This window comes from Panthera leo, chromosome C2 (assembly GCF_018350215.1).
Source record: "Panthera leo isolate Ple1 chromosome C2, P.leo_Ple1_pat1.1, whole genome shotgun sequence".
In the NCBI taxonomy this organism is placed as follows: domain Eukaryota; kingdom Metazoa; phylum Chordata; class Mammalia; order Carnivora; family Felidae; genus Panthera; species Panthera leo.
The window spans coordinates 119,454,061-119,480,997 of NC_056687.1; the positions used below are offsets into that span (position 1 = coordinate 119,454,061).

Here is a 26,937-nt window from a genome sequence, read left to right on the forward strand (position 1 = left end):
TCAGAAAATCATTGTTGAGTTCCTGTTCTGCCACTATTTTTGAGACCACGGGCAAATAATTTTTCAAAAGAAAAAGCAAAATATTCTTATCCAAGATTTAGACAATAGTTAACCTAGTATAGACTGAGTTATAGTCTGTACTATAACTCAGTCTAAAATAAGGACTTCTATGGTTTTTCCACATATTAGAGCAAGTGCAAAATTAAAGTAGGTAAGGTTACCCAAGACCTTATGGTTCAGTGGTCTAAATTTGTTTCCAGTTTTAAAGTTGTTTTGTTCAAGTCAGGATTCAAAGGTGGCATTTGCATTTACTCTATGTGTTAATTAAGATTCTTTAACGTAAAGGGTCCCTCTCTTTTTCTTTGCAATTTGTGAAACAAAACCAAGTCAGTTACCCTGTAGAATTGCCCGTTATAGATTTTGTTGACTGCTTGCCCATGGTAGCTTTTAACATGTTTCCTTGTGTCATGTACTTCCTATTAATAGAACTAGGGGCTTGATCAGTTTTTTTTTTTTTTTTCTTTTGAGTCATAGTATGAGGGATATTAAACTAGACCAATGAGTTCAAGTTTTTGTCATCTTGATGTACCCACACAAAGTTCCTCCTCAGCTTTTCAATTAATGGCTTCAGGAGTGATTGATGGCCATTGCCTAACTCTGATTAGGAATTGTGAAATGGTGATATTCTAACACTCCTGCATTTATTAACTGGAATAATTCTACATATTTTATAAATTCTTCCACTCAATTATTTGATTACCCTAGGATAAGGCAGGATGAATGCTTCTTTGTCTCCAAGTAATCAGTTTCCAGAATTAACTCCTTAATACCCCTCCAAAGGTGACTGAATTGGTTTATCTTTGTTTGCTATTAACATTTGGAATGCATAATTTACATATTTAAATTGTTCTGGTCCACTGTAGTTATAATCCATAATCTCTTATCCATACAGAGATTATCAAATTACTTTTGAGAAACGATGGTGGTATTTGAGAGCTTTCCTGCTTTGGTGAGAACTGATAGGTATTACTGTTAATTTTTAGATGTGAAATGGTACCATGATTTTGTTGGAAGAGAAATGTGTTATGTCAAATCAAATAACATCTCTCAGATTTGCTCAAAATAACCTGGGGGCAAGTAGGCTGGGATATAGATAAAATAAGTTTGGCCATAGGTTGCTAACTTTTGAAGTTAGTATAAAACTATAGTCAACTATTGTTCATTATATTATTCTGTTGTATACAGTTGAAAAAATCCATAATGAAGTTTTAAAACTCCCATTTCAAGAGTAAAAGTTACCTATTATTAAAAAAGTTTACAAAAGAAAACCAGGAGAAAGCACACAAACTTAAGTTCAGCTCATATCCAACCAGATAGTTTCTGAAAATGATATCATGCAAGAGGAAAAAAATATACATGCAAGAGGAAAAAACTGATTTATTACACAACCTCACTTTCCATTAAAAAAATTTTGGATATTTGAAGTTAAGAGATAGTATGAAAAGTGTGATTCTTAAAGTATTCTTTATTAAGATCATTAAAAGTTGTAGAAACAACTTTATTATTATAAAGGCACAGGGAGACAGTTCTGATAAAATATTCAAATTAAACAGTAACTTACAGTACAAAAGACAATTTTAATGCACATACAAACCCCAAATGTCTGATTCAAAAATATTTTACTGTGTCTATTAATGGGCAATGATTAAAAATATAAATTGCTGCTGTATAATAAATATTTGATAGTGAACATCTTGATAGCAAAGTGAACAAAATATTTATTGCTTTTCACATACATATTTTTCCCTGTAATTTAAAATTCCTAATTCTTTTACTATCTTCTCAATCTTTCCACATAATCTCATGGGGGAAATGGTAGTTGTAACAACTACCTCCAGTAGCAATCACTGCTGGCAGTGTTTTCTCACTTCCTGTTCTGCAATCACAATCACTTTTCCAAAGTAACATGAACGTTTGCTAAGCCACATGAAGACAACCCTCTGTGACTGGCATTCTAAAGTTTGTAATGAACACTTATCAAATATAAAAGGTGCTTTTTTGAAAATGTGTACTTTATTTAAGTTCTGAGTAAGTGGAGAATGTTTGACAAATCATTTTACCTACTCCCCTCAAAAGTTTCCTGAAGTTGTAAAAAGTCAGCTTAGTAAAATTTCTAGCACTTAAATGTTTCTTTGAGGGCCAGTTGATACCTGTAATATATGGATGTATAAAAATTGACATAATGCAATCTATTTTATAATGGAGAGACCTTACCCTTCTCCCAGTTTTTATACTGGGATTAACATTATTGATTTCATCATGCTTTTTTGTAGCAACCCAGTTATAGATGGTACAAGCAGAATTTCTATCACAACAGTAAAATAACATGAATGCACCATCTTATCTCAATGCTATTTCAACTTAAATATCTACATTAAAGTATTTGATAATCATTGTAAAGTTACTTAACCATACGTCATGTTCAGACAGTGTGTAGCAGCTAGTAATGTGCCTGGCACAGAGTTGATGGTCAATAAATAGTTGCCGAATGAATGAAAAAGAAAAGAAAAACTTGGCTTTGGTTGTGCACATTTTAATCACTTTCTGATTTAGAATAAGGTCAGTCTAGAACTAAATACTACTGCACACTACACCAAACTTTGCTGTAAGCTAAAGCAATAATTCTAAACAAATAAACAAAAAAAGGATCACCTAGGTCAGTGATAGTCAATTTACATATTGTAACTTTTTAGAATAGCCCACAAATTTCACACATTAATTTTTTATCCACATACTTAAATTTGATTAACAATGGGGTAATGGAGACCAAGTTGGGCAGACTGGCTAAACTATGCTTTTCAATAAAAATTACTAGTCCATCAGTAAATAATGTTATAACGCCCAATTAAACTAAGATGATGACTACCATGTTAATGTCTGCGAAACTACCAATGAATATAAGGTAGGATATCTTTAAGTCACATATGCTTGGAAGCAGTAGCTTAACTTTTGAACATAAAAGAATAACCAGGGAGATCTGAATGTAACAGTGACAGAGTTCTATTATTGAAAGTGTGATAAGAAGTAGTAGTAGGTGACCAATTTTAAAATCTAACCATGATACTAGATCTAACATTTCTTTGGCATATGCATTACTATCTTGGACTAGTTAGCATTTAAAAAATACTGTGTTGTTTTTTTCCCTCAATCAAAATTAATGTTAAGGTGAAGATTGCTAGCATACTCTTCTTAAAGCCTTTTAAAGGACAAGATGACATTTTGCAACATATGCCAAACTTCATGTTTAGTGTACACTTATAGGCATAGAGGGATGTAACTGTTAAATAATCTTAAATGATTTCATGCAATGGTGAAACCACAGAATGTGGAGAGAAAAGTATTTACACAATAAAATATTCAGCTCTGAAAAAACAGTAAACTTGGGAATCTTGCCCTAACAGTAAATGTGTACCGCATAGCACTGAACAAAAACTAGTTCAAATTTAAATAAACAACTAGAGTAACCTGAATGTGTAAAATTTAATAAAAAACATAAAAATGGGGGTGGGGAACACCTACACATCAGAAGGAAAAAGTGGCCTATAAAACAGGCCAATCTAACTTGACATTCAAAGTAAATGCAAGAGATTCACAAAATCATGATAGTAATGCAAACTAAGTCAAATACCAAGTACCCTTTGATACACAAGCCAAAGTAACTATCAGACTCATTTCCAATAGCTTCACGATATTCATTAATCCACTCAGGCATTCAGGGGAGCGAAGCAGTCAATGATAGCTCAAGTCTCCAAAGTGTAAGAACAAACTTATTTGCAGAAGCGTCATGTAATTTTTGAAGTAATGTCTTATTTTGATGTTAACATAAGATCTATCAGTGCAACTTTATCATCTTCTGAATGTATTACTTCCAAATTTCATTTTGCCATATAGTTTTTGGTGGTTTAGTTTCAGCCAGTGCTATTTAAATGGAAAAAGGAAAGTTCAGCATAGACTACCTCACATTGTTACTTAATTGTGCTAGATATTCACGCAGCTCTTTTGCAGCTTGGAATCTGCCATAGCGTTTCTTTGGGTTGGCACACTCATCCAGCAAGGCCTCTAGTCGGCCATCTTTGGCAATTTCACTTGGTGGATCATGAAGGAGTCCTCCAGAAGTGCCACGCCAGGTGGCATGTCTGGATAAGAGGTTCTGACAAACAGCATAATAATTGTGGTCCACAGTTGCACGAGCACAAAGAATTTCTTTCGAAAATGATAAGCAAGCCTCCTTATCACAGTCATCAAATTTGCTTTCATACCATACATCCCAATTTTCAGGTTTATCTGTGAAAGGGGGAAAAGCAGAAAGAGAAAAATACATTTTAAAAATGTTTTCATTGCTTCCCAAAATACACTTCACTAATTACCACAGTAGTATTTCTTGCTCCAGTTGTATTATAATTTTAAACATTTAAATATATTAACTTATATAGAAACATTTATCAGGAGTTAGCCAACGTCAGGCCGAAAGATCAGATAAGGCCCCTACTACTTAAAGAGTTTAGTCTGGATAGAAACTTTCCACCATACAGAGGAAGTACCATACAGAGAAGTAGGACACAATGCTACAACAGTACACAGGAAGCAGTACTCCTGCCTGGGGCTACAGAAGGCTGCAGGGAGAATATCTGATTTAGGTCTTAAAACAAAAGGCTAAGTCTGAAAAGAAATGAGGGAAAACAGTAGTGTAGGCTCAGTATAGTATGTGCAAAGGCAAGGACTTAAGGGATTGTTCCAGCTGATTTAGGAGATAAGTAGTTCACTGAGGCTAGAGTGTGAGACAGCTCCTGGAGAGAAAGTATAGAAGAGCCTAGAGAAATAGGTTGAAACTTGGGTGGTCATGAACATGATTTCTTTTACAGGAAGGTAACTCTGCGGGCTCATGAGTGGCTCAGTGGGTTCAGCATCGGACTCTTGATTTCTGCTTAGGTCATGATCTCACAATTCGTGAGTTTGGGCCTGGCATCAGGCTCTGCGCTGACAGTATGGAGACTGTTTCAGATTCTCTCTCTCTCTCTCTCTCAAAATAAATACACTTAAAAGAAAAAGAAAAGGTGACTCTAGAATGAAGACGGGAGGGATTAAGATGATGAGAGCAACTAATAGTCCAGATAAAAAAGCCACATTGTAGAAACATAAGAGACAAAAATTAACAGGTAAGTTTAAGTTGAAGGTTCTAAATGGATGACAAGGTCAACAGTATTTACATAACAGGGTTAACATTTCATATGGAGAGAATAAATATAAAGTACCTACGAGGTGTTCAGGTAGGCATATCATATGTGCAATTAGAAATTGACTTGAAACTTAGTACTTTAACTTTTAATGTTTATTTATTTTTGAGAGAGAGAGAGAGAGAGAGAGAGAGAGCGCGCGCACGCGAGCCGGGGAGGGGCAGAAGAGAGGGAGACACAGAATCTGAAGCAGGTTCCAGGCTCTGAGCTGTCAGCACAGAGGCCGACTCAGGGCCCGACCTCACAAACCATGACTCAACCGACTGAGCCACCTAGGTGCCCTGAAACTTAGTACTTTGAAGTCAGAGGTACAGTACACATATTTAGAATGCATCAACATAAGAATGCTTGATGGAGCCAAGAGAAGAACTGAATTATATTGGAAAGTGTGTTGAAAGCAAAGAAAGAAACAAAGGGCAGAACCTTTGGGACTTAAGGGGTTGGTAGAGGAGAAATTAGTGAAAAAAATTCATTCAGCAAATCATTATTTGAGTGCCTACTCTATGGCAGGCAAGGGTATATACTGGCAAACAAAATAATAGATGGTTCCTGCCTTCACTGGCTTACAATCAAGTATGTGAAATGGTCATTAAATAAACATTATCATAAACAGTGGAAAATGCTATGAAGGAAACAAACATTTTTAACAGTAGAAAGGTTTAAGAAAGAAACAACCCTCCCTACCATTAGATACGGTGGTCAAGTATAACATTTAAGCTAAGCTTCAAAGGACAAGTAGCTACCTATTTATAGGAAAGAGGTGAGGTGAGGCATTTTAGGCAGAGGTCACTGCATTACGGGAAAGCCCAGAAGTAAAAGGTTCATTCAAGAAACCAAAAGGCCACTGTAGCTGAAGCATCAAAGGCAGTAGACAGAGGGATATTAAAAGTGATGCAGATTGGGCCCTGGTAAGAAGTTTGATTTTATTTTTTTCTTTAGGTCTCTTTAACGTTTCTTTTGTACACAGAGAACATAACTCAATCTTTCACTTGAAACGTTTACAAATACGTTACAAAATTTAAATAAAACATTGGTTCACTTTAAGCGCTTACATTATTTTGTAAATTGAAGTATAATTAATATACATTGTTTTATTAGTTTCAGGTACAAAACATATTGACTCTTCTATATATTATTCAAAGCTCACTATGATAGGTGGTCACCAACTGTCACCATATTATTACAATATTATTGACTATATTCCTTATGCTATACTTTTCATCCTTATGACTTATAACTGGAAGTTTGTATTTCTTAATCCTCTTTATCAATTCTTCCCATATCCCCTCTGACAACCATCAGTTTGTTCCCTGTATTTAAGAGTCTGGTTTTTTTGTTTTTTACATTCCACATGTGAAATCATGGTATTTGTCTCTTTCTTCCTGAATTATTTCATTTAGCATAATGCCTTCTAAGTCCATCTTGCAAATGATAAGATCTCGTCCTTTTTTATGGTTAATATTCCCTTATACACACACACACACACACACACAACACTTCTTCTTTATCCATTCACCTTAAGTTGCTTCCATATCTTGGCTATTGTAAATAATGCTACCATAAACATAGGGGTGCATACATCTTTTCAAATTGATGTTTTTGTTTTCTTTGGAAAATACCCAGTAGTGAAATTACTGGACCATATGGTGCTTCTATTTTTAACTTTCTAAGGAACCTCCATATTGTCTTCCACAATGGTTGCACTAATTTACATTTCCACCAATAGTCCGTGATGGTTTCCTTTTCTCCACATCCTCACCAACACTTGTTACTTCTTCTCTTTTTGTTACTAGGTATTCTGACTGGTGTGAGGTGATATCTCATTGTAGTTCTGATTTGCAATTCCCTTATGATCAGTGATGTTGAGCATCTTTTCAGATGTCTGTTGGCCATCTGTATGTCTTCTCTGGAAAAATGTCTATTCAGGTCTTCTGCTTATTTTTTAATAGGATTGTTTTTTTGGTGTTGATATTTAAGTAGGAGTTTGAATTTTACCTAAAGAACAATGGGAAGTCATTAAAAATATTGAGGGAGGGAGTGATAAGATCAGCTTTATGTTTTAAGAAAGAAACTATGTGAGTAGAAGGAAACCAAAGGACGGAAGAATTGCAGGAAGTTGTTACTTATCAGTCACTTCACGAATTTGGCAATTAGGTGGTTGCTAATGGTAATACAGGATTTTAAGTCAGGTTCTAATGGGTGGAGGCATGAATGGAGGCTGAGGGAGTAGAAACAGGAAGAGTAAACAATGTATTTAAAAACAGTTGAAAAACGCAGGGCCTTGGAAAAGTCTTAGACATATTTGTTTATGGGGAGGGAAGAGAAATTGGATTTTAAGGAAGGAGTGGGAAGCTGAAGATAAATAACGCAACGAGTTCTCAGAGAAGGATCTACTCTGAAATAGAGAAATTAACGTGTATGGTTTTTACTAGTTTAGATAATAAATGAAAGGACACTGTGGGAGTTGCCACAGCAAAACCTCAGTGTCCTTGTGAAAGAAAAAATAAAGATGATTTCCCAGAAAGAGGTCAGAAAAGAAGGTAAATAAATAAATATGACATTTTGTAAAGTAGATATTTAAACAGCTTTCCTGGGTGGCTCAGTCAGTTAAGCATCCAATTTCAGTTCAGGTCATGATCTGAGGGTTCGTGAGTTCAAACCCTGCGTTGGGCTCTGTGCTGACAGCTCAGAGCCTGGAGCCTGCTTCGGATTCTGTGTCTCTCTCTCTCTGACCCTCCCCTGCTCGTGCTCTCTCTCTCTCTCAACAATAAACGTTAAAAAAAAAAAAAATTAAACAGCCCTTCAATGAGACATTTCAAAAGTGGCCAGAGCTAAAGTAGCACTGGACCAATGGTCACTGTATGAACACACTTGTGTAGTTGTATTTATCCAAGCTTAGGAATTAGTTGGTATAAAACTGTGACATGTATTCCAAGAATGTCTGGATAAAAAAATTACAAGAAATTATTTTTACAAACACTGGAATGAAAATTTTAAAAGCTGAGGTAAGTTGCACAACTTTGTGAACATACTAAAATCCACAGAACCGTACACTTTATTTTTCAATTTAATGTTTATTTTTGAGAGAGAGATGGAGTGTGAGCCAGGGAGGGGCAGAGGGAATAAGACACAGAATCTGAAGCAGGCTCCAGGCTCTGAGCTGTCAGCACAGAGCCTGGCGCTGGGCTTGAACTCAAACCAGAGATCGTGACCTGAGCCAAAGTCAGACGCTTAACGGACTGAGCCACCCAGGCACCCCTGAACTATACATTTAAAAAAGAAAAGCATGATGGAATCCGATGCGACACTCCCAAATGCAGGAAGAAGTTATGTGGGGAATAAAGCACTCTAGCAGGCTGTTTACTCCCTGTGGGAGGATCTACATAGCAAGTCAAGAAATAATCAGAAAACAGTTTGGTGAGTATACAATCAGAACAAGGTACTGGGAAAAACCAAGTATTTAACAGGATCAAGAGATGATCGTGCAAAACCTAAGTGTCAAACTAATAAATTTTTGTTAATTTTCTGCATTTCCCAGATGCCATACATTTTTGGTCTGAGTTCATCAAAAAATCCTCATAAGACAGGAGAAGAGGGGATTAAAAATATAAGACATTCACCATAGAGCAACAATCTTTCAATTTCTTTTACTAAGTAGATTAATTACAGAGTTACAGGCTTTGTCTCTGACACTTTAAAATTCCTGTGGCATTTAATCTTCAAAACACTTCAGACAGTCTGCCCACCTATCCTATGAAAAGCTCACAAATAAATGGAGAGGAAAGTTTTGGGTAAGATGTAATAATGTCAAACCGAAGTTAGGGATCTGCAGTGCTAGAAATCATCTAACGGTTAAACAAACAAACAAAAAAATCACCGTTGGAACCCCACAGAACAATGGAACACAGAACATCACTGTAAGAGATCCCACAGGAAAATAAGACCTCCATGTTTACTCTGGTAGTCTGTCACTATATAAAAACTTAATTCTGCATTACACTCCTAAACCACAAACTGTAGCAGACTACATGAAACACACACACACACACACACACACACACACACACACACACACACAGTATACCTGGACATTTGAACTCAAAGGATATTTTACTAAATATGGAGAAACTCTGACTAAAAGTACAATAAACCAGTATGTGTTTACTGACACTGGTCAAATAAAACAAAGAGGCAAGGCTGCCATCTAAGAAGGAAACTAAAGGTTTGTTTCATATAAATGTAAACTTTATTTTATCATAGAAAAAATCTGTACAAAAAGCAAATCTAAAATTTATATACTTACTTTGTCTAATTAACCTTTTGTCGGCAACCAAAACATTTTCAGCATCCACAATGATTACCTTCCCATCTCTAGGACCAACTGCAAAATTGTCAAAGCTGACGTCCAGGAGGTAGAGTGCAAATTCAAAGTCATTGTTTGTAAGCTGCTCAGCTATTTCCATCAATTGCCAAGCGAGGTCAACTCGTTTCTCCCATGGTGCATTAAAGTAACTCCACAGTTCTTCTCCAACGTAATTTACAGCCACCATTCTTCCACAAGCTCCAAGATATTTTGCAAATGGCCAACCTTCATCAGATGGAAAACTCTACAAAAGAATTATCTTCATATTACAAAAGATCCTGATGAAGATATCCTAGGTGTACCCCACCTCCCCCGATCCTCTTAGCAGAGACTGTTACTAGGCATGCACTTGATATTTCTTATTATATTCAGGAGTTGAAGAGAAATAAAGTTGATTTCTTTTCTAATTCATAACATTACTATGGACCTAAAATCTTTTTAAATAGGTAACTTTACATTATAAAGCTAAAACAGAGTAAGACTTGCTTATCAAAATTTCAGAACCAAACTGATGAACAAAACATAAGCCACCTTCCTTATTACCAAATCTAGAAGTATTTACATTTTCCTTTATCTTTCTAACTTGTTTAAGTACAATCAACCATCCTTTCTTTTGAATGAACAGCACTACAGGCCTATTAGCCAGCAAGTATTTACCAGGCAGCACACACTGTGCTGTACTGGCAAGAAGAGTGAATGAACTAAACAGAATCTCTAAAATAAAAATTTGAGAGGAGAAGACAGATAGCAAGCAAGTAATTTTGAGTATAATAAATGTCAGTTATTAAGAAGTAGTGTAGGTCCTAAGGGAGCATTTAATAGAGGCTATACCTAGTCCACAAGCGGGCAGGGGTAGAATTTAGTAAGGGATTCACATAAGTGTCTCTTTACCTATACCCCAAGAGTGGTAAAAAGCAGTCTGATATCCTATTGATGCAACCTGCACTCCAGGTACCTTTGGTCCCAAGTCAGTTGTTTCCCTTCCTACTCCCACTGTATTTTCTGTTCACCTTTAGCTCAACTTCAAAATTATTTATTATCTTAATCTTCGCAAGGTTTTCTAGGTTTTGTAATCACTGGGAAAATTAACTGGCTAAAACAAAAGTCTTCCATATTGATGAACAAGTCATTTTCAACTCAAATGTCAGGCTTTATCTAAAATACTTTCCAGTGCTAAAATGCCCAACTACAAAAATGAGCATTGTAGTGCAAAAGGATGGGAAGTAATGTTTTAAACAACTCCTTGGAAGATAACATGACTAGAGGAAGTTATGTTATGTGCCATTCCTTCAGCCTAGCATCTTTCCTTGAATTGGGGGAAAAATTGTAAGATGGTATTTACACAAACACTGCAGGGGAAACAAAGGAAAACACTGCAGAATATAAATACAGCTTACTTCTATTGCTAAAAATTGAACAATCTATGTACATTTAAAGAGCTGGAGATGAGGCCTTTCTTCTTGGACCCCTTATAAAAATAATATTAACTTAACTCTGAACTTTCATAAAAGTGAAAAAATTCAATAATATCCTTAACATTAAAATGTTTGTCAACTTAAAAGCAAAAGGTTCTTAGAACTAAACTTCATCCATAATTACCTATTTTCATTTGTGATTTCTTTCAACTGTAACTATTAATGAACAGTAACTGTACTTGTTCTTTGTGTATGTAACTTTCTTTTAAGTTTTAGTATCTGCAGTTTTGTGATAAAACACTAATTATGTAAATTAAAGATATGATAGTATGAATCTTTACATATAGTAAATGAATTGATTCAATTTTAATTCAGATCCAACATCTACTCTGATTCTTTAGCAATTAGAGGGAAGCACCCTTCTCCTCTTGTATCTGAGAATTTTTTATTTCTTATGGATACTGGGAAAAGTGACAGACTACTCATGTCCGAAGTGAACTGCTAAATCCGGTTTGCTAACCATGTGTTATTTTCAACTTTTTCTTCTCAATTTCAAAATACCTCCATGACCTTGAAAATTTACACAAATGATTACAAAAGATTTAACTGTTTCCCAGAAGTATCCATGTACAAAGTACCTGACATTAACAAAAAAAAGGAAAGCACTAAAAATTGGTAAATGGGAGATTATATACTTTTGTCCTGCAAAAAGTAAAACAAAAAAATTCCCTCATACACTATTGGTATATTATTCACATGCCATACTGTAAAACAGATACAAACATATCTTTGTGAAAATAAAATGGTCTTTGACAACAGGAGAAAAGGGAACCCTGCCAACATCTGCACATGTACAAATGCCTCCTTGTTTTTGGAGACTTTCCAACTGGCAAACGACAGTTAAATATACACTTCATTACCCAAGGCCCTCATAGAAGAGGATAAAATATATTAACAAATGTCACAGTGAGCAATTTTATATTCATACAATGATTTTTGACAATGTTAACTAAAATCCTGTTATGCCTCATTTTAAGAAGTGCACTACAATTCTTTCACATAGCTTGCTATCTAATCTTTTGGAAGAACTTTAATAAATGAATTCACGCTACTAGTTCAGATGACATTTTTTCATTGTATAATCAAAATAGTCAGATTTCATTAATGAGAAAAGAATTCTATTGAACACACTACGTACAAAGAAAATGCTCAAAGGAAGCCGAAATATAATTTTTATTTAAAACAATTCTGGCTTAGCATCAAATTTCCATGGTCAGAGTTTGAGAGACAAAATTTTAAGATGTTACAGAGTGGACTTGGACTTGTTAAATGTATCAAGCAATGAGAAACACAAGTTCTTACTCTCTGATTCCCAAACTCCCACAGGGCAAAAACAAACACACACACACACACACACACACACACACACACACACACACACACACAGCAGCTAGAATAAGAAATTTATTGCTGAGGTCCACAGGTTTTATTTTAAAACAAACCTTAAAATCAGATTTTCAAATTGCCTAGAACAACAGACACATAGTTTAAAGTAACCTGACATAAAATGTGTGTATTTTAATAAGTTATTTACAATTGAAAAAATATGTACAAATACTTTTCATTTGAAGGAAGGAGTCTTTAAACTTGGAATGATTTAAATTCTAACTGGACAGGAGGCACTCCAATTAATTGTTTATGGTTTTTTATCAGGTCTTAACCTACATCAAAGTGTAACATATAAAGTCTTTAAAACTAAATATTAGTTCAAAAATGTACAAAGTTACAAAATAGTTATAAAACTATGTATTTCCATTACTGTATTTTTTTTAAATTAAGTTGGTGAGAACCCAAGAAAACTTCTAGGAGTATTATTAGCAATGTAGAAATTAAAAATGGATATCCAAGTATTAAGATACACATGACTGATAAGATTTAAATAAATATTAAATGCCTTCACTGTTAATTTATAAAATACAAAGTATTTTGAGTATGAAACCTAAGATAAATCTCTCTCTCTCTCTCTCTCTCTCTGGTAACAGAAAACTGCAAGTTACCTCTTGGATACCTGATAAAACCCAAATACTACTAATAACAATATTACATGCATCGACAGTAGCCTAAAGCCAAAGTTACAAAAATAAGTAAACAAAACCACTGGTGACATTATATGTACATATTTGATATTAAAGATCAGAAAATGTAGATATCTTATGCTCTTTATGGTATATAACATTTTATAAAATTTGTATACTTAAAAGACAATATAATATACAAGTAGAATAATGGAACTGAAATCATAAGAGTAGCTTTAAGGTCCACCTTCACTCTGCATCTCACTAACAGTGACTGTGGCAAAGCCAAAACTTCTTAGAGCTTTAGCCTATTCCTCTGTAAAACTGGAATAATATTTGTACCACCACATATATTCATCAAGGCAATCCAAGGACCAAAAGAAAAATAGTATAAAATATACTTTGCAGATTTAATATTACTTTATAAAGAAATGCTTACCAAAATATTTCATTTTTCCTATTTATTTTATACTTCCTAAATAAATCTGCTAAATAAGAAGTCCAGATATTCATCAAGAGTTACCCTTATTTTCATATCACTTACTGAAAGGCATCTAGGAATAATGAACATCTTCCAAATATAGTCAAGAACTACCAACCTAGAAAAGCATTGTTACTGTCCTCTAGTAGTTTCTAATTTACAATGAAATATACTAATTAGTCACCAAACTTTAAGTAATGAAAAATGTGTAGGGCATCTAAAAAAACACCAAAAATACAAAAAAAATTAAAACTTGGTAACATATATACACATAAACTCAACACTGTAATTCACTTTTCATTTACAATAGTTAAGTACCACAGAATAAATTCTAAGTGCTGAAGTAATCCATCATCTATTTATTGATCAAAATCAACCATCATGATAGTTTATATGATTTATAAAGAAGATGTGAAATCTAAGAATTCTAGAGTTGGAATGTATGTGAGTTGTAAATCTAGTTTAATCGTATTAGCACAGTTTAAATGATTTGCCCAAAGTCACAGAGATAAAAGGCTGATACAACCCCTCAATCCAATATCCTCCTGTTTCAGAAGTTTCTAAATTTTGGAAAGGTAACAGTGCATATATTACATACACCTATTATGCAGAGTCTGGGACATATTATGCTGAGAAAATAACGTAAGATTATACATTCTAAGTGGGATAAATTACATAAATTATCTCATGAGCTTTCATATATATGTTTTTAATTTGACAAAACCTTTGTCAAGTTTTTAAACTGGAATTGCAGGTAAGGGACTATAGGTTAACTCACATTCCACTGACTACTCAAGCAGCTGGAGTAAAAGAGAGTTAGGAGATTCAGTGTGGAATGAAGAGAATATAAATTTTGTATTAAAAAATTCTAGATCTAGCCTAACACCATCATGAAATGCTAAGTAAACAGTTGTAAATAAAACATAGTCCCTATTCGCAGGAAGCTTTTTCAGCCAGAGTTGGGAGGATGGTTGTTAAATACACATAAATTATAAACTACACAATTTGTTACAAATTACAAAGTAAGAGTAGCTGAGAAAGAGTAGAGACCTATTTCAGACTGTGTGGTAAAGAAAGGGCAGCCTCTCTAAGGAAGTGCTACTTATGCTGAAATCTAAGAATGAAAATAGTATTAGATAGACTGGGGAGGGGGCAGTCAGAAAGTTCGAGGCACACAGTACAGACAGAAACCATCTTCTCAGAACTGAAAAAAAGGCCAAATCACCTTCAGAAAAATAAATGAGGAGGAAATGGCTTCAGGTAATAGTCTGGAGAGGAAGGAAGGGATCAAATTATGTTGGGACTTACACAATAAAACACAAACTCTTCAACATGGTCTATATGCTTTGGAAAACAACAACAACAACAACAACAACAACAACAAACAAAAAAAGGCTTAACATTCAGAAACATTGTACATACTGGAATTAAATATCCTGTGACATGTTATTCTTAACAACAACAAAAAGTTTTTACAATTAAACAAAAAAACACAAGTTTTTACAATTAGCACAATACCCTTTAACAACCACTGTCCTACCAGATTACTAAGGTCATTTTATACTGTCAGAACAGTTATTTTAAAAACACATACAACATACAAATAAAACAAATTAAAATAAAGTTAACTCTAGCACTTGTGATCTATTATCTTTTTCTTTCTCCTTACATGACCAAAAGTAGGGTTTGCGTACTAAATTTAAAAGACTATACTTCCTTTAATACAGGAAATAAATTATTTTAATGACATTTACTAACTCACAACATTCCATTAAAAGGAATGTAACTTTGAAGTTTACCTAAAGAGGAGACGTATTACAAGATTCACTTTGTAAAGAAGAGAATCCCTAGTACAAAGAAACTGACTTGAAAAAAAATCTATTATCAAAACATACAATCTAAAATCTATAGGTTTTCTACAGGACTGGCATTTCGGCACACACACAAATTTAAACTTGGGAATGCTTATAGAAAATGAATGTTACCAAAAGAATAGATTCAATTTGTTTCGAATTATTTTTAAAAGCCCAAATCTGAACAAAATCCCACTGTAGTAATGCATGTTATAACAGCTGTTCACAGAGATTAGTCAACTGTACTGGTGACAGACTAATGTGTTCACAGTTTTGTGAACTGTCTGGAGGGGGAACATAGTAAAATTACTGGGATAATTTAATGGTTACCTAATTTTTGCTAAAACTTCTCTGAGACTTTAGTTTCTTAATTTTATACTGCCAAATAGTGGCCAAACTTCATTGTAAATAGTATAGAATCTTAATAATCTCAAGATTTTCAAGTTAAGAATATGTTCTATTTACTTCATTAAGTAACTTTTCCTTAAGTTTTTATTTACTAATTTTGAGAGAGAGAGAAAGAGAGCATGTGGCGGGGAGAGGGGCAGAGTGAGAGGGAGAGAGAGGACCCTAAGCAGGCTCCACGATCTCAGCACAGAGTCTAATGCAGGGATCAAACCCATGAACCATGAGATCATTAACTACCTGAGTCGAAATCAACAGTCGGATGCTTTACTGACTGAACCACCCAAGCACCCCTAAATAATTTTCTGAATGCCATCTTCTACCCACCTCGAATTCCAACAATATTAAGCAATGCCTTTAAAATACCAAAGTTATGTTATTTCACTGAATATCATGTCAACAGCTATTTCCAAAATTGGGAACTAATGTCAAAATGCATCAACAAAAAATTTATATAAGTTTAAAAGAAATTAATAGTCTAAGATGAATAAATGCACCCTCCTTACCAAAACAAAACAAAAAAAAAAACCAAACCCACTTGGCCACATATTTTAAATATGCGTAAATTTACTAGTTTCGACTGATGTTTTCTTAACTACTGTCACAATCAGAAAGTGTGATTCACATTTCTAAGTTGAAATACGTATCTATAAACACCATACTCAAACACTGACTTCTAATAAGACAAAATTTCCAAGAAAGAAAAAGAATATAATAAGCTTCTTTTGGACCCACTAACCTAAGAATGCTACCTTGCTTTCTTCAGTCAAGACTTGATTTCTTTAAACAGTCTGCCAAGTAGAACAGTAAGTAGTAACTTACTTCCCTGGTTCCTTAAAAATGTAAGCAGAATTAACATCACCCTTCCAAAAAAGCCTCAAATATCCTCTGGTTGCAAAGTATGTGTTAGACCTAATGCCTGGTTTTAGATTTGTGTTTCTGTTGTTGCCTTAAACTCAATAAAGAAAACAAAACTCTTTGTTCCCCTACCCCAAAGCCTGGGGTTCCTCATCATCATAAAGAATTACTCTCTAGTTAGTTGCTCAGACCAAAATCCCAGGAGATAGACTTTATTTTTCTGTTCCATCACACCTTACATATCAGCAAGTCATTTGAGCTACTTCTCCAAAATATATCGGTTCTGTCATTTTTATAACCTTCATCGCAACCATCTTAATCCAAACCACCATGCTCTCCCCCAAACTTGTGCAAAAGCTTTTCAGATTTCTCTTACCCCATACAACCCATTCTCCACAAACCAAGCCCTACTCAAAACACTTCTATTGTTTCACATTGCTCTGAAATAAAATCCTAAACTCATTTAGCAAGGTTACAAGGCTGTATAGGATAAGATCCTTGTCTCCCTCTATGATCTTCTATTCTACCATGCTTTCCTACTCCCATGCTCTTTACTCCTCTGGATTTGCAATATCTCTTGTTCAAAAACACTGCCCTCAGATCTTTGCACCACTGGCTTTTTCTCCCATTATTCACACCTCAGCTAACCTGTCATTTTTCCTGACCACCCAATTTAGAATATTCTATCCCCAATCCAATTCTCCATCACAAGAGTCTGCTTTATTTTTGTAGTATGTAAAATCTGAAATTACCTTGTTTTTTGTTTGCTGTCTACACCTAGTGCCCCAGAACACAAAGGCTGCACAAACTGTGACCTGGCCTGCTATCTTCACTGTACCCTAAGTGTATATAGATCAGTTCCTGGAACTACTGAGCAATGCCACAGAATTCCTGCCAGATCTTTTCACCTCATAGTTAAAACTCCAAGTGTGCATGAGAAAGGCAAAATATGGAGACCCTGAGGCAACATACCTACCTCAGATAATAGATCTTTTTTTTTTTAAATCTGTTTTAATGTTTATTTTTGAGAGAGAGCACAAGCTGGGGAGGAGCAGGGAGAGAGGGAGACACAATACAAAGCAGGCTGCAGGCTCTGAGCTGTCAGCACAGAAGCCCTACACAGGGCTCTAACTCACGAACCCCAAGATCATGACCTGAGCCAAAGTCAGACGCTTAACTGACTGAGCCACCCAGGCGCCCCCATGATGATAGATGGATCTTTTAAGATTCTCAGAGTCTAAGAAATTAGACCAGACCTAACCTTTATTTCTAAAATTATCATTTAGTTTCTGTACTATTTAGAATTATTAACCTGTAATAACTTACAGAGAACAAGTGAACTTTTGCTTTATATTACTGTGTCTTTATCTAAACCCTATTTCTTACAACAGTCTTTCTGTTTCATCGGGGACAAATCCCTAACCCTCCTTTTAATTACTACTCAAAAAAAACCTATAGCCTAAAGCTGCTACAGAGGTATTTAAGATATGTATATATGCAAATAAGGTAACATTTTGAAGGTGTGTCAAAGGAAGAGTAAAATGTGTATTTCTAAGATATCAACATAACGTACTAAAGAACTTTTCAAGTACTACACCTATCTAAAAATGAAATGAGTTGATTTGCAAAGTAGTAACATATTGTAAAAAACTTTACAATTAAAGACATTTTGTGTATTTTACTGAATAGTCGCATCGCCTTTAATCTTTAAAACAATCTTGCTAGATAACTGTTATAATTCCTATTTTTTTGATTAAAAAACCGACGCTCTAAAACTTTAAGTGACCATTCAATAGCTTTGAGGTAGTAGAGAATGCTATCACAATACTGCCCCTACCACTCCTCTCATCCCCCCTGACCCCATCCACAGGCTAAATCCCATTTATCCTTTAGAACTCAATTCCTCTGTGAAATTTTTCCTGGTATTCACTCCTATAAAGATACGTTAAGATGTCCCTCCCTAAACGAGTCATTTGACAGAGTGCAGGCACCTTTTTGTTTTTTTTTTGGTAGGGCTTATAATGCTATAGTGATTATAACATTCATTTATATATGTACCTCCTACATAGTAAGTTACCTGCTGCCTAGACAGATCCTTTGAATCCAGATATCTTATAACTGACTATTTACCAAATGAACAAATAAAATCCAGTTCTACAAGTCCAAAGAGCTTCCAGGCATTTCATAGATAACTCCCTATCAAGAATCAATTTTAGTAAGGACATACAAATTGGATAAGAGATTTGATTACATAATTTCAAACCTTTCAGGGTCTATGACTGGGATGTGTAACCATCCACATCTTACAGTAGTAATTTACAATCATTTACTAACGTTCATTATAAGTGCAGGGAAAATGCAGGGCTTATATTCTAAGGTAGTAGTAGTTTTATACATAATGAATGGAAAGTTAAGAAAGAAAAAATGTCAGCATTCTGTGAAGTTAGCAGTAATGACTGCAACACAGGAAGTAGGCCAGAGACCATAAACCAGAAAAACAAAATAAAAACCAGTCTGATGATCTGCTGAGAAACCGACTACCCATGCCTAGAAAGCAGACCCAAAAAGTAAGCTTATCTATTCCCTAACGTGTGAGGAGTATGTGCTGATCCATGTGGTGGAAATATGAAGGGAAATAGTTGGAAGATCAGACAAAAGAACAGAAAGGACCTCAGAATTAATAATGGTGAGAAGATATGAATAAATTCAGAAAATAGGCCAGTGGAGCAAAATTATTTTGCTCCACTGATCTGGAAGTGGTGCTTTCCTAAGAGTGACTGCCTGTTTCTATGGGCTTTCCAAAATAAAAGTCTCTTTTTGGATGAGAGGTAGACAGAATTATTTTATTATTTCAGTTTTTTTCATCAAGTGTTGATGCAACCTCTGAGAAAAAAAAGCAGAAAAACAATAAAACCTCTAGATTTAAGGTTATGAATTAGATAAAAAAGTGCTCTATTTAGAACTACCTAGTCAGAAACATCTCTGAACACTAAATCTGGGAATGCAGTTACCACAATTGTATCTGGTGGGAGAGAAGTAGGTGGCTCCCTAAGCTATTACTTGGCAAAGAAACTCCCGAGACAGTCTGGAACATCCTTTCAAAACTTTGCTACTGCCCCACAAGACACTAGGCTACATTTAGCTCCGTATTTTTTCCCTTTAAAGGCAATCTTTGTTTTTGTTCATTTTGTTTGAAACTGATTGTGGCTGTGTAAAAATTGGGGAGGAAGACAAGCTTGAAACAGGGTTGTCCAACCTGGTCTTCTCATACCCTCTTACCAGGAAGGGACCGAGCACCAAAACCCCCAATCCTCTTTTAGAAGTTTAAAATTACCAGTTAAAGTCAAGCCTAGAAAAGAAGTAGAAAAAGAGTAATTTTTCAAATCAAGAGTGTGAGTCTCACAGTTATTGAGGCTAAAAGGGAAAAGGACCTACTCCAATAGCCTCATTTTGTAGGTAAGCGAGTCCCATAAAGTTTATCAATTTGTCCAAAGTAAGACAGTTGGTTAAATGACCATAATCTTTTGTTTACTTCAAAAACTGTATATTAGGTAGTACATATTAAAAATATTTTTCCTTTAAGAAGGATTTGTTAAGGACAAAATAACATTCACTCCAAGTTTTCTGTAAAAATTCATCCTGTAATATAGGAATGGACTAAATTAATATAAATAAGTAACGGCTTATAGTCTAATAACTACCTTTAAAGTGATCCATATTCCAACCAAACTTCAAACCAACTGGTCAAATACACTAGATACAGTTACTTTTACCTTATTTAATGTCTAATATTTATTGAGTGCTTACTAGGCATGTGGCACTATATAATGTGTTTCGCATGTATTATATCATGTACAAGAATTGAAATAAAAGTTAAAAACCCACACTGTAAGTGACAGTTACATACTGTAAAAATTAAGGAACTCCTATTAAACCCATGATGCAGGAAATTTAGGAAAAAGTTCTACAAATGTAGTGAAACAAATTTCCATTTCCTTCATACTATACAAACATGAGCTTTCTTTATTTCTGTAAGTAAGACTATCATCACTATCTCTAGGTCAAGTCAGATATACAGTTTGGGCTTCAGGAAATCCAGACAGCATTTTTCTTTAACAAACACACAGCTTCTATAAACTCAAGAATAGGGAACTACAAATATTGTTAGAAAATTTACCAAGAAAATAACAGAAAACATCTTGCCATCTTGCCAAACACTTTAACATCTTGATTTTCCAATATTCCAAGAATGCTATTAACAATATAGAATAAACTGGGGCACCTGGGTGGCCGACTTCGGCTCAGGTCATGATCTCACAGCTCGAAGGCTCGTGGGTTCCAGCCCCACGTCGGGCTCTGTGCTGACAGCTCAGACCCTAGAGCCTGGAGCCTGCTTCCAATTCTGTGTCTCCCTCTCTCTCTGCCCCTCCCCTGCTCATGCTCTGTCTCTTTCTCTCTCAAAAATAAATAAACATTAAAAAAAATTAATAAAAAAATATAGAATAAATAATTCCCTCTCTCCATTTTTTTTCCACTCTCCATTTTTCCTCTCTCCATTCTTTTCTGTGAAAAGAAAAAGTATCAGAGTAGAAGATAAAGGTCCTAGCATTTTGTTACTTGACGTTCATAAAATTTTTTTAGAAGATGATAATCCTATGGCTGAACAACCTTCCTTTGAACTAGATAAGCTGCTGTAAAGGCTAGTAAAGCTATCCAACAATAAGAAGGGAGTTGTACTTTCATACTATTTCATACTGGGAAGGCTGTGTTACAAATCTATATAGCCTTACATACATAAGGTATGAGTGTAATAAGTCTTACAGACTTTTAATACCTTTCATGTCTTCTTTCAAGGCATAATAGAAAATTCAATTTGTTGTTTCTTAACATCAGAAGAGGCAATTTTTAATGGGCTAAATTTACATACATGTTTTGGTTCAAATATTTATTTTGGAAGCATGTTTACCACACTGGAACTTTTGTTAAGAGCAGTTTGATGAAGTCAGTTCAAAATACTTGTTTTTCTCCAAAGTAGTTTTTGGACAATATAAGAAAAATCTAATTTGTGACCAACTGTCCAAAAATTCAATAAGTAGCTCCCTCTCCTGGAAAAAAAAAAAAAAAATGTAAGCTCCTCTTTATGCTGTAAAATACATGCTTGGATCTTTTAAAATATTTTTTAAAATACATGAACCAAAAAGTACATCTATACAGCCAAATTTTCTATCATTATTAATACCACATACTATCATAAATGGCTGTTAAGTTTTATAGAAACTATATAAATACTAAAATTGTACTTGTTTGTCTAGTTAACAGAAAGTAATTAAACATCATTGACTTGACTTAGTATGTAACAATCTTTGTACCTAATCACAGAATTTTAAGATTCCTTTCACTGTAGTGGTTTTATACCATTATCAAACCTCAATTACATTGTTCATACTTCTTAACTCACTATTTTTTTCCAAAAGAGGAAAGGGTTCTATAAAGAAAGTAGCAGCTCTAGGAAAATTTCTTATTTAAATATAAATCTTATTCAACTTGCTTGTCATTGTGTTAAAAAAAAAAAAAAAAAAAACAATATGAATGACTGGTATTAAAGACCTCAAATTTATATTTCTCATATCACTCAATAGTTAGAGAGCTAGGTTGCCTGAACTTAAAATGCAAATACAAAAGTCAAAATTAACAATGTTGATAAGTACATGTCCTCACATACTAAAAACAAACTCTTATCCCATAACCTATCTCTCACCCACCCACCAGATCAGAGCAATCGTGTCACTAAGTTTAAATTACAAGAACACAACTGATTTTTTTAAAGTTGTTTATCGCTAAAGATGAAAACAGAGAAAGAGTTAAGTTTGAGGGAAGAGTTAATCAGAAAACAAGATACAAGCACACTTGGCTATCTCAACTATAAAGTAAACTGAAAATGTCAAGACAACTTCAAAATTCAAAAAATATAAAAGCTTCTCATATAAAGCAGACTTAGCATAGAGCAAAATGAATGCCAAGATATTTTTATAAAGCAGTGGATAATGTTATTAAAACATTAGTCCTAGAATTTGTTGATTCTAATACATCAATACTCATAATTACCTGATAAAAATCTTTCAACAGGCACCCTCTATATTACAAGTGAGAAAATGTGTACTAAGATAGCTCCTTACTAAATCTTGACAGACTATCTGCAAATACACTGCTGAAGCTTTCTACAAGGACCAACATTCCTAATATAAACATCTCCTTCCTAATATAAACATCTATTTCTCAAAGAAAAAAGATAAATGAAAAAAAAGTTTCAAATCAAATGTATATAAATGAGGACTTAAGCTTCACAGGCTGACTGCTTTTATTGAAATTATTTGGTAAAATAATTTCTTGCAGGGAAGTTTACCCTCTAAATTTTATATACCATTCATCGTTAAAGAGAGCAGTGTTTAATATACAATCTGTACTTTCTATGTGACTCGTTACATACATCCTATGACAGCTTAAAATTTACGAACACTCACACTAAAGTCTTGAGGCAAAGTATTTACTTCGTGTTAAAATTACTTGGCTGAACTAATTAAACGAAGCTGGTTTCTCTTAGCTAAGTTGGGTGATGGAGAACTTGAGAAAAGAAATATAAATGAATACCATATATTCCTATTCACGCTCTTCAGATTAAAAAAAACAAAAGAAAACCAAGAATCCTGTACAACCACACCCCCCACTAGTGACATTCTCAGCAGAACAGAAAGAGAATGAAGCATAACAAAGTTACTTGTGATTAATTTTAAGTTATCCTCCCCACCCTGTATTTGATAAACAGCAAAACAGGCATGGAAAAGGAGCAAGGTAACTTTCCTGCAATTACAGGAGGGATCACAATCCCACATTAGTCACCACTATCCAAGGACACCGCACTGAAGCTGGGTGGGAATGTGTAGAAACTCAGGAACTACTCCAATGGTCAACAGTTTTTCGGGTTTTGTTTTCTCTTTTTGCGGTCACCAGTAAGAAGATGCCAACCTACTCGCCCCTAAAATGTACGTTTGTTTTCAAAATAAAGTCGCGTGAGAGCCAATAACTCAACTAGACCAGAGGTGAGAATCTCCTTCCCCTGTTTCTCACCCTGGCCTAACATGTCATCTTCTTCCTGCAGTCAAATTACTACATGAATACGGCAGGTCACAGAATCAGGATGAAAATGTCGGTCTTGGCCTCAAACCCTCCCAGTCCAAGTCCAAAGATGCCTTACTTTCTCCCCTTCCTAATCCCACTCAAAGCACGATTTATGGATTAACCTCATCCCTGACCGCAGTCTCCATTCCCCAGCTTTTCCTCAAATTAGCTGCCACATAAATGAGTTAAAGAATAAAACAAAGACTTTGGGGGCGAAGTTAGACCAGCCACAAAGAGTACTGAAGGGGAGAGCAAACGCGGTATAGAAACACTTGAGAAGAACTAAGAAAGATCCAAGGGCTCATGAACAGACTGCGCCGTGGAAGCGCAAACCCCGGCTGATAAAAGCAGAAAGGCTGGGAGAAGAGCCCAAGGAAACTCACAGGAGAGACATTTTGGGAACGTACAAGACGCGCTCCCTCTGGTGTTTAAAGGATCCGCAGTCAAATCCAAGATGCGCTCGAGTCTAGATGCCAAGAGCAGACTCTCCACCAGCCAGGTCGCCCTCCGCAATCCGACACAGTGCCCAAGGGTCCCCCAGGGCCGCCCCCTTCCCACGCCCGCAGGCTGGCCCAGCCGGGCCGGGTCCAAACTGGGCAACGAGCGCGGGTGTAGCCACTTCTCCGACTCCAGTTCGCCCGCGCGGCCCTTCCCGGCAGGACGCCCCCCTCCCGGGCTCCGCGCCTACCTGTAGCACCAGCGGCTCGGGGTTGAAGGCCAGGGTCAGCAGCAGTTGCATACGCTCCGAGTCCTTGAGGTTGCGCAGCAGGAAGCTGCCCGAGTCCTTGGTCTCCGCGTAGCGGCGCACCAGGCGATCGAGCAGGCGCTGCGAGGGGCAGTGCACCAGGTCGGACCAGCCCTCCACCGCCTCCGGCGTGAGCAGCCGCACGTCGCCGTTGAGGCGCGCGAACTCGGTGCGGGGCATGGCCTGGAGCAGGTCGCAGCGGGGTCGGCCGGTGGCCCGTTTGCAGATGCTCTGGTCGAGCTGCGCCAGCTCGCGCTGCGAGCCGAGGCGCTTGAGCACCACTCGGCGGCGGCCGCCCTCGCGGGGCTCGCCGTACTGCGCGAAGTAGACGTTCTTCACGTTGAGGAAGTCCAGCAGGCGCAAGCGGCCCCACGCCTCGAACACCACCTGTCCGTTGAGGAAGCGGCGGCACCAGCTCGTGCCGAAGCACGCCGGGCACTTATTGAGCTGCAGGAAGCGCCGGTCGGCCAGCTCGTTGCGCTGCCAGGAGGCGAGCAGCGACGGCGAGTGCAGCACCATCAGCACCAACAGGCTGCCCAGCGCCGCCAGCTTCAGCGAGCGGGACAGGCGGCCCAGCTTCGGGGGCACCAGGCGCCACATCCCGCCCGCCGCCCGTCCACACGCACCCGGAGGGCGAGGGCACCCCGTGGGCGCCCCCGCCGCGCCGAAACCCGAAGAGCGACCGGCTGGGGCCCCCGGGCGAGAGAAGGAGCGAGGTCGCGGGCTGGGGCAGGAGGCGGAGTAGGTGTGTAAGAGAGAAAGACGGGGAGCGGGAAGGAGCCGACCAAAGCAGGCTGCGACTTCTTCCAGTCACTAGACTCCACAACTCTCGAGCTCCCTCCTCCGAGCTCCCCGCCCTCCGACTCCGGCGGCGCCTCCTTCACGCCAACCAAGTTATAGAGGAGCGGGAGGGGGAGGGAGCGCGGGGACCCGACGGCCGCGCGTCCGCGCGCGCGCACGCGCACTGTTCGCTCGGGGGCGCGAGAGCTGCGGCGGCGGCCGCCTGTGGGGCGAGCGGGGTCTCTGAGGAGAGGGAAGGAGGGACTCACGGAAGGGGAAGAGAAGCTGGAATGTCTCACAGCGAAAAGTAGCAACAGTGTAGGAAGGTGGGAAGGATGAGGTGCCCGCGCGTCCCTGACGCCTCACGCCCCGATTCGTACGCGCCGGCTCTCCAGAGAGGGAGAGGGGGCCAGGGGGCGGGGCTGGTGGGGCGGAGCGAGCGCGTCGCGCGCCGCCCGGAAAGCGTAAGCGCGGGCCCGCGGGGGTGGCTTTGGGGGCCGGCTCCTTGGGGGCGGAGCTCGAGCTTTTGGAGGAGGGATAGCTGGTGAGATCTGGTGGTAAAATGACTTTTAGTTAACGGTTAACCTCTTGTGATTGTTGAGTTTTACTGGGGCCTCTCTTTTGCCATCATGGAAACGGTCCTGTAAGAGGGGCCAAAAGAAAAAACGAATTGCAGAATTGCCACCCCCTCACTCACCGGACTGCTCACGCCGGGCGGAGGCAGAGGGGGCGGGGCAACGTGCTCCTCGCCTCTGACAAGGGTGGGTAGCGCGCCTGGGGGCGGGGCGAGACAAGGTACGCCTGGCGGGAGATCGCGTCTCTTAAGGCTAGCGCGCTCTAGGTCGGGGGCGGGCCTGCGGTGAAAACGTGGGAAAGGCGTGAGTTGTTGGCTGAGGGTTTGGGGACCGCGTCTTTGGCGTCTGTTATTATCTGCGGAGGCATCTTAAATTTCCTAAGCGGGTACGGAAAAAATGAAGTTAAAGTGTGATGGAGAGGGAACCGACGCGGCCTGGTGTCGCCGGGAGTTCTGCCCTAACTACTGCGAAGAAGCGGGGATGAGCAGTTGGCATGTTTGCCTTGCTGCCCGCCTGTTTTCACAGCCCGGCCCTAAAGCCGTTTTTTCCGGCTCAGAGAAGTGAATTTCCCGGCGCCGTCCGTGAGGAGCAGGCTGGTGCTTCAGGCCCACCCATCCCCCCGGCTCCGCCCCGCCGCGTCCCCGGGCCCGGGCCTGCCCCGCAGTCTACGACGCGTTGCTGTGGCGGTAGCCATGGGGACTCGGGGCTGTCTGGCGCTCCACACAGGCGCTTTGGCTCAGATTCACGCCACGACTGCAAAACTAACTCGGAAATGCTGAACTATAGCGCCTTGTTTTGGTAAAAGTTTTAGGGGACCCGGGCTCTTTAGCAGTAGCTGAAAATACATAACCCTTTTTAGCTGAAGCGCTCGAATAGTTAACATGGGGAGTAGTTCTGAGAAAAAGGTGGCTCCTGAT

General features: G+C 37.7%; 1 protein-coding gene across 1 annotated transcript; it reads right to left on the bottom strand.

Moving 5' to 3' along the window:
- Positions 1-1,507: 1,507 nt before the first annotated feature.
- DIPK2A (divergent protein kinase domain 2A) lies at positions 1,508-25,265 on the bottom strand. Its single transcript, XM_042954883.1, has 3 exons — positions 24,609-25,265; positions 9,598-9,901; positions 1,508-4,344 (listed from the first exon to the last, which is right to left on the bottom strand). Exons 1-3 carry the CDS (start codon positions 25,263-25,265, stop codon positions 4,013-4,015), a joined length of 1,293 nt encoding a protein of 430 aa, XP_042810817.1. The 3' UTR covers positions 1,508-4,012.
- Between the last annotated feature and the right edge of the window lie 1,672 nt (positions 25,266-26,937).

Coding starts and splice junctions, on each gene's coding strand:
- DIPK2A (XM_042954883.1), bottom strand. CDS start 25,265: ATGTGGCGCCTGGTGCCCCCGAAGCTGGGCCGCCTGTCCCGCTCGCTG. Junction 9,902..24,608: donor CCGAGCCGCTGGTGCTACAG/GTAGGCGCGGAG, acceptor ATTCTTTTGTAG/AGTTTTCCATCTGATGAAGG. Junction 4,345..9,597: donor CAAAAGGTTAATTAGACAAA/GTAAGTATATAA, acceptor CCCCTTTCACAG/ATAAACCTGAAAATTGGGAT.